Source organism: Protopterus annectens, chromosome 11.part0 (assembly GCF_019279795.1).
Source record: "Protopterus annectens isolate FY-2018-M chromosome 11.part0, PAN1.0, whole genome shotgun sequence".
Taxonomy (NCBI): Eukaryota; Metazoa; Chordata; order Ceratodontiformes; family Protopteridae; genus Protopterus; species Protopterus annectens.
This window is the reverse complement of record NC_056745.1, coordinates 1114381814-1114395080: the sequence shown is the minus strand read 5'-3', so window position 1 is coordinate 1114395080 and position 13267 is coordinate 1114381814. Positions and strand designations below refer to the sequence as shown.

The following is a 13267-nucleotide window of genomic DNA, read 5'->3' as shown; positions in this document are numbered from 1 at the left end:
TAAAGCTAGATAACAAAACAGGTATCTAGAAACTGGTAAGTAACTCCTTCTGTAAATTTATGAGAGCTGGTACGTTTTTACAGATTATAGTTAAGTAAGAACCCTGGTCTTATAAAAGCATATGTATCTTACTTTCATCAAACTGGGGATATAAATAAGCAGGGCTGGCCTTAGGCATAGGCGAACTAGGCGACCACCCAGGGAGCCGGTAAGGCCGGCATCAGAAAGGGCGCAATTTAACTTTTCCTTGTATCACTTGGCAGCGTCTTCACTTGTCACTCAGCATTGCGCCTGTCCCCATTGTAGCCTTGCGCCCTCCCCCACTTCTGTAATGCACAGAATGGAACGACAGTCACACAGCACATAGATCGGAACGACTTCCCTCCCCATTGCACCTGGCCCCAAAGTCTTCACATTGCGCCCAGCCCCATTGTAGCCTTGTGCCCTCCCCCACTTCTGTAATGCACAGAACGGAATGACAGTCACACAGCACATAGAATGGAACGACACCCTCCCTCCCTCCTCCTCCTGCTGCTCCTCCTACTCCCTCCCCGCATTTAGCATTTGTTTAGGCACATGCAATGCAACAGCCAATAAAGGTGCCAGCAGGAAAATGTTAACCAATAGCTTTGGATTTCCACTGGATTAATTTAATAATTATGAACAGAAGACAGCAGAGAAACCAGTAAAGACAGCGTGCACATTCTTTGGGAAGGTTCGGAATGCTAAGGCCCAGTACTCCATGCTTGCTAGGACTGCATGGTAGCTAAAACATTATCACTTTTTTAACCATCTGAACATTGCTTTAGTAACTAGCACACACACATGAATATAAGAGGTGTGTTTTTTTTTCTGGATTACATGGGGTGGGGGAGGATAGTCTTTGTTTATGCATTCCTAAACCTGCAAGGACAACTGTCTGATTAAAATTCTAACCTCCTATAACATTTTGTTAAATATCAGATATTTGCATATTTTTTGTATTACATGTTGAGTACTGTTTGAGTAATGTTTGCTTGCTCAGTGCAAACTTCATCATGGTGTTGAAGGAAGGTGAGGGGAAGACAAGAATTCAGTTTTGTGGCTGTTTCTTGGTTTTTAAAACCTCATCCATTGTGTAGTTCTACTTGGAGCTGCTGTGATCTGTCTTGAATGCATTGTCCTTTGTTGGAAGTCCATGGAGGGGTTTGTGTTTAATTTCATACAGCTGCTTTGTTTTTGTGGGGTGGGGAAGTGATATGTGGTGGGGTTCCATGTGCTGCATGAACATTGAGTCTCCTTTTGGAATCATTTGTTGATGTGAATTGTTTGGGATGTTTCTGCATGTGGTTCATGTTATTTAGAGAGACTCTGATGTACAGTGGGGAGAATGGTTTGGAGACAGTTTACCTCCTGATCATTGAATTATTTTCCCTTTTGTTTTTTTCTCTCTCTTGATGATGGTGTACAAGAGGTTCTCTGGTTTGATCCTTGGCTGGGGTGCCTTCTATGTGGAGTTTGCATGTCCCCCCTGTGGTCGTGTGGGTTTCCTCCGGGTGCTCCGGTTTCCTCCCACTTCCCAAAGACATGCTGTAGATGGATTAGACACTCTAAATTGGCCCTAGTTGTGTGTGCATGTGTGCCTTCTGTGGAAGGTTGGGCGCCGGGCTGGCAACTCGACACTGTAAAACTCCACTGCTAGTTACAAGCAGACAGGTGATTCGCTGTGGCGAGCCTTAACTGGGAAAAAAATGAAAGAAGGTGATGGTGTATAAAATGTAAGACTAATGCAATGTAGAACAGCTGATCAGTGCAGAATTATTTAGATGAGTAAAAGAGAATGATAAATATTGCAGATAAGAATTCCAATGTTTTTGTGAGTGTGGTGGTATTATAAAATGCAGGAACAAAGTGTCTCCTTAAGGAGGGAGAGTAGTGTGCATGAAAAAGTGAATATAAGGACAGACTTCCATACCAGAAATACAGCTGAGTGAGAGAAGTGACAACCATTTGTCAAGTGAATGAGAAATGTGTTCCTGCTCTGGGTCGGCTGGGTTAGCTTAGTGTAATGTTTAGTTATGTAAACTATCTTTCCTGTTTTTGGTAGCAGTTTGTTTTTATTGTCTGCCATAATTTTTTTTTTTACAAATCACCTGCACAGTCTGACTAACTTGTACTGAGTGGTGACAGATATTTGAATATCCTACAGAAAATGCACACTAAGACAATCTAGATTATCAACTAAGCTGTCTCTTATTAGAGTGCTTTGATGGTCTGCAAACGTTGCATGCAGTATCTTTAAAGGTTGTGCAGCTAAATGTGCCTACTGGAGTCTGAATTTAACAGCTATGTTAGACCAAAGACAATTCTGATATCAGAACTGCATTCTTTGTTTAATGTTTTTCCTAATTATATGCAGAATGTTGATAAACGAGCAGCTGTCAAAACATTTTCTTTTTTCAGGAAGTTTAAAAACAATCCATGTAGTAAAGGAAAAAAACGTAGGTCAGTGCACCAGGAATCTTGTTATATGTTTTCTTATATAGTAAATGTATACAGAGGACTTTGCTGAGTGTGTTTAACCACTGGAGGTGATGTCTCTTTATGCACTGTATCAGACAATATGTTATGTTGATGGGCTGATACCAGTGATTTTTTGCTGACGCATGATCTGTTTCTTATGGGCATTCTATAGGGGTCTACTATTGAGTTATTCTTGCTGTTGTAACATTACTTGGACAGAGTATTACCATGTTTTTTCTAATTCCTTTAGTTATCATTGTTGTGCATTGGGATGTATGAGTAGTTTTTGACTTTCTTAGCCCTACAGTCTTGTATCACACAAAATTGGTACTTACCTGGGGTACTTACTAAGTGAAGTGAGACTTAATAATGAAAAGTTTTAAATTTCCTAATGCTGTGATTATTTTGATTCCTGTGTATGGAGTTACTGAATACAAAGCCGTATATTATAGTGGTGTGGTTCTATACAAAGAAAATAGAGAAAGGGAATGATCTTGCACTTTTCAAACATTATCTAAATGTATGGGTAGCTGCAAATTGACCCCTGGTTTAGCAGTCTTGTTCTTGGCTGTGGCAAAATGTAAATATTCTGCTCATTTTGATTTTTATTTTATTTTAAATTTGACTGTGATAGTCCAACTGGATACATATCCATTTTCAGCAGAGGCCCCAGGAGAAAAGCTCCAAACTTAAAGACAAGCAAGTTACAGTATATGCACAGACATGGTATTAACGCACAAGTTAGTCTCACATTTCAAGCGTATGAATACAGTTTATATACACAAGTGTATACAAATATGTTGGTCTCTTATCAAACCTATAGGTGTAGCTTGTATACAGAGTATCTGCAAAGATATTAGTTTCTCTTTTCAAACCTTAGTGTAAGAGGGTAGTTGCTATAAATAAAATTGCAGGATTATGGAAGTGCATGAGGCTTTACTCAGGGTTAGAGCAAGGACATAACCAGTGAATTTTAAAATACTGTTTAGATTTTTTTGAACTGATTAAGGGAGGGGATCACAGTAAGGTCAGATGGGAGTGAATTCCTGGTTTTGCCTAGTGAATTAGTGTAAGTAAGAGTAATTGGTGGTTAACAATGTCAAAGGCCTTGGACAGATCAACCAGGTTTAAGGAGAATTCAGCTTTCAATTACAGTGCAGTCAACTACACTACAAGGTGTCTTGCAATATGACTTGTTTTTTCATGCATTTAAACATTGAAAGAACTGGAGTGGGTTTTGTGGGAGTGACCCATCTGTGGGTGTGGCTCAAATAGGGGTGTTCCTTGAGTTTGGTGTGGGTGGGGCTTAAGGGGCATCAGAGCAGTACTTCACCTAGGGCGCTGTTTCAGCTAAGGCCGGCCCTGTAAATAAGTCAGTTAAACTGAGGACAGCACAATAATTATTATAAACAGAAAAGGAGAGAAACATACAAATAAAAAAAAAGAATTATTTCTGTATGGTAAATATTTTCATTAACTGAAAACATAGAAGCCTTTCTGCAAACCTATCTGTGAACTTCAGTTAAAAGCTTTCTTAAATATCTGCATTGTTACAAGTAATTAAAACCCTGAATATGCATTTTAACAAAGTCAAAATATCATTTACCATTAAAAACAAACATCTCTATAACAATGTGCAGTATTTAGCACTTACTTAAAGCAAATCCTTTCATTTCTTAACAGTCCTTTTGTTCTCAGTAATTCTGGGGCATTAACTTCCTTATTCTCTTCAGATAACATCATCTGAGCATGATGAGGTCAAAGGTCACAATGCATATCTGTTCCTGCTGTTACAGTGATGTAATCGTTTACAAACAAGTAGGAAGTGTTTTAGGCTTAAGAAAGAGTTCTTTTAAAGCTTTTTGATTTTTCGGCGGCAAAATACAGCACAAAGGTAATTTAAACAAGTAGATTGTGCTTAAGAATGTTGTATAGCAAAAAAAAAAAGCAGAGATAGTTAAGTAAATCATACAGTAAAATGCTTAAAATGCTTCTTTTTGAACAGTAAATCTGTACATTGTAAAGCCCTCTTTTCCCTTCCACTTCCCTCAGCTTTAATATACTTTTTTAAATATAAAATTAGCACTATTTACATATTAAATAAAAACTTTCTGCTATCTATCTCATATTCATTTATAGAGCCAAACGTCTGTGTAGAATGTTTACCTGGTTGCAGCAGATGTATACTTTGTGTAGAAATCGTATTATAACTTTATATGATGGGTATAGTGTGTTAATTGTAATAAGTTTAAATGGAAGTAATGTGAATCATTTGCATACTGTGTGAAGATGTTGTTTGAAGGCTATGGTCATTTGCTGACTATGTCTGTGAGATTAATAGAACAGTGTGAATGGATAGGAAAGAGAGGAGAAAAAAAAAAGAACCAATAAGTGCTGGGTAGCAATATTATGTTACCATTGATGTAATGCATAGCCTGCATAATAAATGTTTGCTGTAAGGTGTTTATATTACTGCAGCTTATTTTTAAGTAAATATTTAAACAAGTTTGTTTATATTGAAGTACTTAGCAACTGTATATACTATTATGCAAAATAAAAGGAAAAGAATGGAAACCAAAAGAAAGCAAGAAAAAGGAGAGCAGTATTGAGAAATAGAAAAAGGTAATATAGAAGAAAGCAGGCTTAAATATATATATATATATATATATACGTAATAAGGAGAAAGTTTGTACCTTATGATTCCATTTGTATCCTGTGTTTTCAGATGCACTGTTTGTTAAGTTTTGAGAGTGATGGTTTTTATACTATTTCCCCTTCAGTTTCTTACTAGATTTGTCAGCTGTAGTTATTTTACCATTAGCAGCTTGTCTTTTTAGACTGGGCAAAGAAAGGTCCATTTCTTCTACTTTCTTAAGTAAGTTGCTTTTCCTCACGAAGGCTGATGCTTCTTCAAGATAATTGAATATTTGTTGACCATCCAAGAGGGTAATTTTGATTTTGGCTGGAAACATTATCTGGGCTTTAATGTTGGCTTTTTTTTAAGTCTTTAATAAGTGGAACACACACTTTTCTCTTTGTGATCACAGTGGAAGTTTAATCATTGTCATAGCTTATATTTTTCCCATCGACTTGGACTGGATTTCCTGACCATGCAGCTCTTAGTGTTAAGTCTTTGTCTTGTATAGATAGGAATTTTACAATGATGGATCTCACAGCTGTTGAATTTTTTGTTGCAAATTTATATGGCAGGGACCTGTGGACTCTCTCGATTCTGAAAGATAAAGCTTTAGGGAGGTTTGGTATTTTTGGAAGCCAATCATTTAGGAAGAGAATCATATTTCCTTCCATTTTCTCCATAGATCCTAATGTTGTTTCTTCTAGAGCTACACTCTAGGTCTTCCAGCTTTTCTAGTACCTGGTTATTTTATTTTAGTAAAACGTTTATCTGGTTGTCATTTTCCAATTGCCTGCCATCTATTTCACTTACTGATTCTTCTAATTTATAGCTGTTATTTTGTCAGAGTGAGTAATAATAATTTCCTTTAAGTCATCAATTTGTTTTTTGCTTTCTTTCTTCATATTTTCCATAATCTTCTCTAAATTATCCATCTTTATAGAAAGGTCTTGAATGCTGGTGATTATTGTTTGAAGTTCCTTTTTCATAGTGCTATCTTGTAGAGATGACTTCGAGTGACTCATAGCTGTTTCAGTCTGTAACTGGTGACAGAACTTCTTACAGGTAATATGTTGGTAAATAATTGAAAAAAAATAAGATTTCTTCTGATAAAGTTGTTCACAATATCAAGATAAGTAGTTGTGGAAAAATTCTTCAGTGTTTGTTGAGTTAAAATAGAAAAATCCTGTCAGAAACAATAATTTCAGGCAGAGCATCAAGAAAGTGCAGCTAACTCCTTGGCATCTTGGCCACACCTCTCTCTATATAGAATTCTTCATGCTCTGAACTTTGATTAGATTTCACCTTTCAATTGGTTTAAGACATTATGTAGAATTCTTTATGCTGTAAACTTGTTTTGCCCTTTTAAGTGGTTTAAGAGTTTTTATTGAAATCTAAATTAAATCACTTTAGACCTAGAGATAAAACCAGGACAGAGCAGACTGTACTCTTGCTCTGTGTTTATTTAGATACTACAAAAAATGTATTTAGCCTTTAAAATGTTCTTCTATTATTTTGCTATATTTAATGCCAAAATTTAGAGTTTTTGAGAATTTTATAATTATTTATCTGAAATGCTCTTTTGTTGATTATCTTCAAATTCTGCAGTTTTTCAATATTTCTATAGGAATCTGTATTCTTCTTTTTCAAAAACGTAAAACCTATTTAAGCAGTAGACTGTTTAAAGTATTTAGGTTCAAAGAGTTCTTTAAAAATCTAAGATTTAAGGAAAATGATTAACTTAAAGTCTAGCAGAATGTAAAGAATAGATATCAATAGATGGTATTAAAAGTCCTTTAACCTTTTCACAAAAGCTGCTATTATAACGATCATTTTTCCACTGATGTTTTTCCACCAGAATTTGTCTATGCAGTCTTTTATAAATCTTCCTTCCGTGAAGTTCAGGTGGTTATACTACTAGTGGATGAAGCTTGAATTCTCCTGCTTTGACTGCCTATCCTTCAACTCACCGACAATCAGAGTTTTCTATCATACAGAATATTGTATTCATAAAATATCATAGAGTATTCTAAGAACTAAACCAGCACGAGAATGGAGAAAAGAGATTCTGCCAATAGGGATGATTGTGGTTAGGGATACAGATAATGGGCAAGAGGAGGCTGGAATTTATTGGAGAAAATTGGCAAAGGAACCAAGGTATTGGGAGCAAATAACTAGAAAGGGAAAGGTAATAGAATGGGAAGAGGCCAAGAATTTATTTGGACTGCAGGTTAGAAATTGCCTTCCCTATCAAGGACTGATATCAGGGTATAGGCAAAGAGAAAGAAATAGGGGGGTAGTAAATGAAAGACCAGCACTGGTAAAGTTTTTAATAGAATCTAGAACAGAAGCTGCCATTAAAAAAGGAATAATTAGTAAAGCATATAAAATATTGCATGATAATTATAAGAATCAATCAGAGGAGCTTAGAAAGGATTGGAAAGATAGATTGGATAAGCGATTCACAAAGAGACAATGGGGGATATATGTATATCTCCCAAATATGCAACAAAGTCTAGAAGATTTAGGATCTTTGCCTGGAAGTCTTTGCATAGGTATTTTTATACCCCACGTAGACTCCAAACAATTTTTCCTCAAGGTGGATAGCAAATTTTGGAGATGTGATGGACAAGAAAGAAGTGGGTGGGAACATATTTTTGGGGAGTGTAGTGAGATTGCAGACTTTAGGGATTCCCTGCAGACCACTCTGTCTGAGATGCTGAGTGAGCAGATTGGATTGACTGGAGAGATGATTTTTTTGAGTTATGATACAAAATTGGAATTGCCTAGACATAGTAAAGCCTTGCTGAGTTTTACTTATAGTGGCTGCCAAAAAAGCAATTACTAGAAAATGGAAATCAAAGTGTAGACCAACTTTATTAGAAGTAGTGAATATAGTAAAAGAGATAAAACAACTGCAACTGGGATCTTTAGACAAGGGAAGGAGGAAACTACATAGGAAAAAATGGGAATTGTGGAAACAATATATGCAGAGAAGGAACAAGGTTTAAGAGGCAGGATTTGAATGAGCCATATAATGCTTAACTGGCAATGACGGGATAGATTATAAATTATGTATGTTTGCAACTACAGTTGTTTCAATGATGTCTGTGATGTATAATGTTTGTAACTAAAGTGGTGTAATTTTGTTTGTTTTTCATTTATATAAATGTAAGATTGCCTATGTCATACGTGATAATTTAATAAAGATGTTTACTGAGATAAAAAAAGAGTTTCTCTATAAGAATTCACTGTTAGTGAGTTGTGCCGAAAGAGATCCCTTTTGGGGGGATTTTCCCCCTTCTTCAAGTTGGTGCAACCAAGGAGTTGGTATATAGAGACTTTGGTGTGGGGGACTTGACCCCCACACTGGACTTGACCCCTACAAAAACACTTGAAGTGCTTTTTGGCAAGATGTTTTTGGTGAATGCAGTTCAGAAATTCTGATTCTTGATTCCTTCGCTTTTGTCCAGTCATAATGGAAGCAGTTTAGGTGTCTGTGAAAACATTTTTGTGGGCCTACAAATTCCTGGAGTTACTTTAGAAAATCTCTGTGCTCCATAATCTCAAAGCAGATTAAAACTTACCTGTTTGTATACATACTTTTTAAATATATAGTCCTACAACCTGAATCACATCTGTGTCTTTCAGCATCAAAATAATACATTTTTCATATCTAGATAATACTTTAGAGTAAACATGCAACCAATTCAGGTCCTATCACTCTTTCTGTCCTTACAAAATATTTCCAAATCACTGCATAGAAGCATTTGAAGTCTTTGTATTTTGGGAACATGTGTTGATATAAATTCTGAAAATATATTAATAATCTGTGTAAAGTTTTGTTCATTTTTCATTGAGTTGAGAGTAATGTGATATTAAAATGTTACTGAATGTCATGTTTGCATGCTATAAAATGTAAAACATGGGGGTGTTTCTCTGTGGAGTCTACATGTTATTTTGGGTTTTGTCTGGGTGTCTTGCTTTTCTCCTACATCATAAAAACATGTCATAGGTAAATTGCCAGTCCCCATAAAATTACCATAAGTGTGCATGACAAGTGTGTGTGTGTGTGTGTGTGTGTGTGTGTGTGTGTGTGTGTGTGTGTGTGTCCTTTGAAGGGTTTATGCTCTGTGTAGAATGAGTTTCTATTCCTTGTGGACATTGAGCACTGGAATAGTGTCCAGTGCCCAAGGAAATCTGCATTGGATTAAGTAGATAACTGGACAATGAAATGCATGATTGAACTACAACTTCATGCAGTTTCAGTATGTTACATATTAGTAATACATTGAAACTGTAGTAAACTGAATGATATTTTGCACTCATTGATTTTATTTAGAGCAGTATTTCAGCCATGAATAGACATGCCTTCATTGTGTGTGCTCTACTTGTCTTTATTTTATTTATTTAAAAATTATATTGATTGTAAAAACAATATTAAAAAGACAATAAACACAAGGGGGTTGGGTTAAAACACTGGATAAGTAATGAATTATAAAAGTTAATCTCTTCTGCCACTGTTTTCTGTATCTTTCAATACATTAGCTTACTGTTATTTTATTTTTACAGAATCACCTAATTAGATGTACTCTTTCCATCTTTGACTTTCTAGAAATGCCTGTTCTGTTGAATGATGTCATTAATACTGCACTGATGCTGGCCAGGCCATTGCTGGAGCATCTATTGTGTGTGGTGATCACACTAGGACCACATGGAGTTCTTCTGTGTGGCAGAAGTGAAGGAGGAAGAATGCTGATACATCCACACAGAAAACAGGTACTTGTTGAAGTATGCATGTGGGGGACCAACAGTTATTAAACATGCTTAATCATTTTGTGTTTGCACTCTTGATATTGAATTTTGACCAAACATACTTAACAGATACATTCTGCTAGGCAAGAAAGGCATATAAATCATGTTCTATTGCCAAGACCTGTGTAACTGAATTTGCCACTGCATCAGTCAGTCCATGTTGGCTGAAATATTATTTAAGTATTTCAGCAAGCCTTGCAGGGAGGCCGATCACTCTATTGTGGCATCTATGCAGCCTATGTTAAGGCTTTCTCACCATGCTTGTGTCAGAAAGCTTTTACATACCCCTGTCATTTACGTAATATTTTTGCTTTCTAAGTTTTGTTTCTCAGCTGGTTGTGACTCTCAGCTGTTTGAACAGAGGAAATGTTGTTTCTTCCATAATTTTATTGTTTTTAGTTTGGACCTGTAGAATGTTAGAAAACTGGGATTTAACTCTACAAACCTCTTCTAACAGGGCTGTGAAATCACTTAACAGATCAGCAGCCTAGATTTTCTGTATTTGAAGTTTGATCAATTAAGGTCATCGGAAGCATTTTGTGAACTAAGGAAGGCATATGCAGGTTCATGTTTGGTCCCCAAGTTTGTCTGTAATTTAAATCATTGTTGGATCAATCCATTTGGCTGAAATTATGTAAGACAGTGTCCACCCATCCTGCTAAGACTTGGTTAGTGCACTAGCGTTATTATTCTATATTAAAACATAGCATAAAGATGGGGAAGTTAAGCATTATCCAACAGCCTTTTTTATGCATGTCTAATACTAGTGGGTGTTATTCACGTAGCTAGCCTTGTTAGACAATGAGTGTTCTTCCATCCGCTCAGACTGTATAATCTTATATTTATTCTTGTATAACTGAGTTCCTATAGCAGCGATTATATTCAGGGTAGACGCATGCTACCTTTTCTATGTAGCTGTGGGCTGGCAGAAGTTGGAGGTGAATGTGGCAACTGGGTGCTTTTGCAAAGAATTATTAGGAATTATCCCCTAGGTCTTCTACAAGCAGAAGGAAGTTTGGCATGAATAAATATCTAGAGATGGTCTCATTTGCTGTTGGGGTGGTGCCTCTACAGCTGATGTAGAAGATGATTGATTTGTGGTCAGATTTAATCAGGGATGAGGACGTACAGTGTTTTATGTTCAGGAGCTCAGTGGTAAGGATCAGGCCAAGGATATCAAAGCCTCTAATGGTTAGTTTTACACCTTGTTTCAGTACATTAGTATTAAAAAAGTGTTGGAAATGCTTAGCATATCCAATTTTAGAGGTGGGGTATGCCAGCCAATGCTTGGGTAATTGAAGTGCCCTAGTATTAAAAAATCTGGTTTGGTATTTAACACCTTCATGGTGTTACATTAATTTTGGGAGATGTAAAATTTCAGAAACAGGGTATTCCAAGAAAGGTTCCATTTCTTCACTTTCTAATCCTTCAGTCAGAGATTGCACATTCTATTTATCTAATTATTCAGATTAGGATGGCAGAGCTTGAAAAATAAACTTATACGGTGACACTACTCTTCTGGTATTGAACAACTAGATGGCCTGAAGATAGATAATCAATTGCATGAGAGCAAACTATACTGAGGAAATTGGATCCTCCTCTTTGTTGGACAAAATAAGTGCCTTAAAGAAGAAAACATGTTTGAAAACTCTTGAAATATGTAATGTCAGGTTGTATAACTTATTCATGACAGGTGTTATTACATACAGGGTTCAACACTTTGAGTCCTCCTAGTCATAGTCTGAAACAAAGGACATAGCTGCTACCAAAGATAGTTCTATAGGAACTTCATTCACTGGTTGAGAAACATGGAGTAGTTTAACATAAAATTATTTTCTGTGTCACAGACCACTAAAATTAAACTGCTACAATTTTGATTGTAAGTTCCATTTTACTGGCTGACAGATTTGAAAATTGGAGGAAACAGACTAACTATTGCTCATTTTATCTCTGAGTATGTGATATAAGGAGATGAGAAATTACTAATTATCTTTATATATTTTCCATGGGATGTTGTAACACCAGCAGAATATTTAACTGCTTGGCAACTCACAAAGTGTTCAATGTAAGTACATCTCTTAGATTATCAGCTTTATCAGTCTATAGTGCTTCTTTCACCAGCACTGAGCCTAACTGTATTTTGGAACCATGTACTGAAACCAACAATTAATTTATTCTGCCTGTTGTCTCACATATTACTCATCATAGAATATATGGATGCATTTATACCTGTCTCTTTTAGACAATTGCAATGTTCATACTAACCTACTGTCATAGCATTATAGTCTAGCATTTTCACTTCACCAACTTTGTTTTGAGACTAGCAAATAGGGGATTTCACATCTGATTTTTGGTTCCCCATTTGACTATACATTGCTTTACAAATTAGCATGTGTCCAGAAGGGAGAACAGCATTATATGTATGCTATTCTGCCTGTTGTCCATTCCAGTAGTGGCATATATAGTGCTTAGGACTACCATCTTAATGTATTCAGGTAGAGAATTTCTCAGATACAGAAGTTCCAAAAACAGACGTTGATGGGAACTTAATATGGTTCTTCTGCTTTACTGCAGGGTAGTAGTAAATAAACAATCATTTACTGAATTAACAAAGGACCCCATATTTCATATTAGTAGGCCTTTTGCTGCCAGTAGTGTGTAGGTATCAAAATTATCATCACCATCATCAACCCTCATTTTTCTACATGGGATTGGGGTGTTGCGTCATCTGTCATAGTCTGTCTTAATTCACTCTCCTACCTTCTACAATAGTCATGCCTGACTGTCACAGGTCGTCTCTCACACAATTCACCCATCTCTTTGCTGTATGCTGTCATTTCCTCTTGCCTTCTTCCTGTTGTCCTAAATCTTCACCAGATTGTCTTCTGATTTTCTGCACATATGTCCAAACCACTGTAATCTGTTCTCTCTGGCCTTCCCTGAAATCAGAGCTACTTTGGCTTCTGCTGTGATATCCTCATTTCTATGTCTGTCCCACAGTGTGCATTCTACATCCTATCTCAGGCACTTTATCTCCTTCACCTCTTACTTCCTCAGCTGCTCTCCTTTCACTGACCAGGTTTCAGTACCATACATTAGTACTGGTCACACCACTGTTTTGTATACCTTACATTTCAGCTTCTTTTGTATTCAGCTGTCATACAATACACCGATACTCTGTGCCAGTTGTCAGTAGCCCCACTGATTCTGACTTCCCTTCTCCTCAATCACCCCTCCACGATACTTAAATCTGTTAACATGTTCCATTATTTTCCCTCAACCATAATGACTTTTGAATTTTACTTATTGCTAATT

At 36.4% G+C, this 13267-nt stretch overlaps 1 protein-coding gene across 1 annotated transcript in view; it reads left to right on the top strand.

The window, feature by feature from the left end:
* The window catches only part of LOC122815724 (pseudouridine-metabolizing bifunctional protein C1861.05-like), an 871888-nt gene that overhangs the window by 493944 nt on the left and 364677 nt on the right, over positions 1-13267 (top strand). The window contains exon 16 of the mRNA XM_044088476.1: positions 9753-9916. Within this exon, the coding sequence (XP_043944411.1) occupies positions 9753-9916 (164 nt within the window). The remainder of the gene's footprint in view (positions 1-9752; positions 9917-13267) is intronic.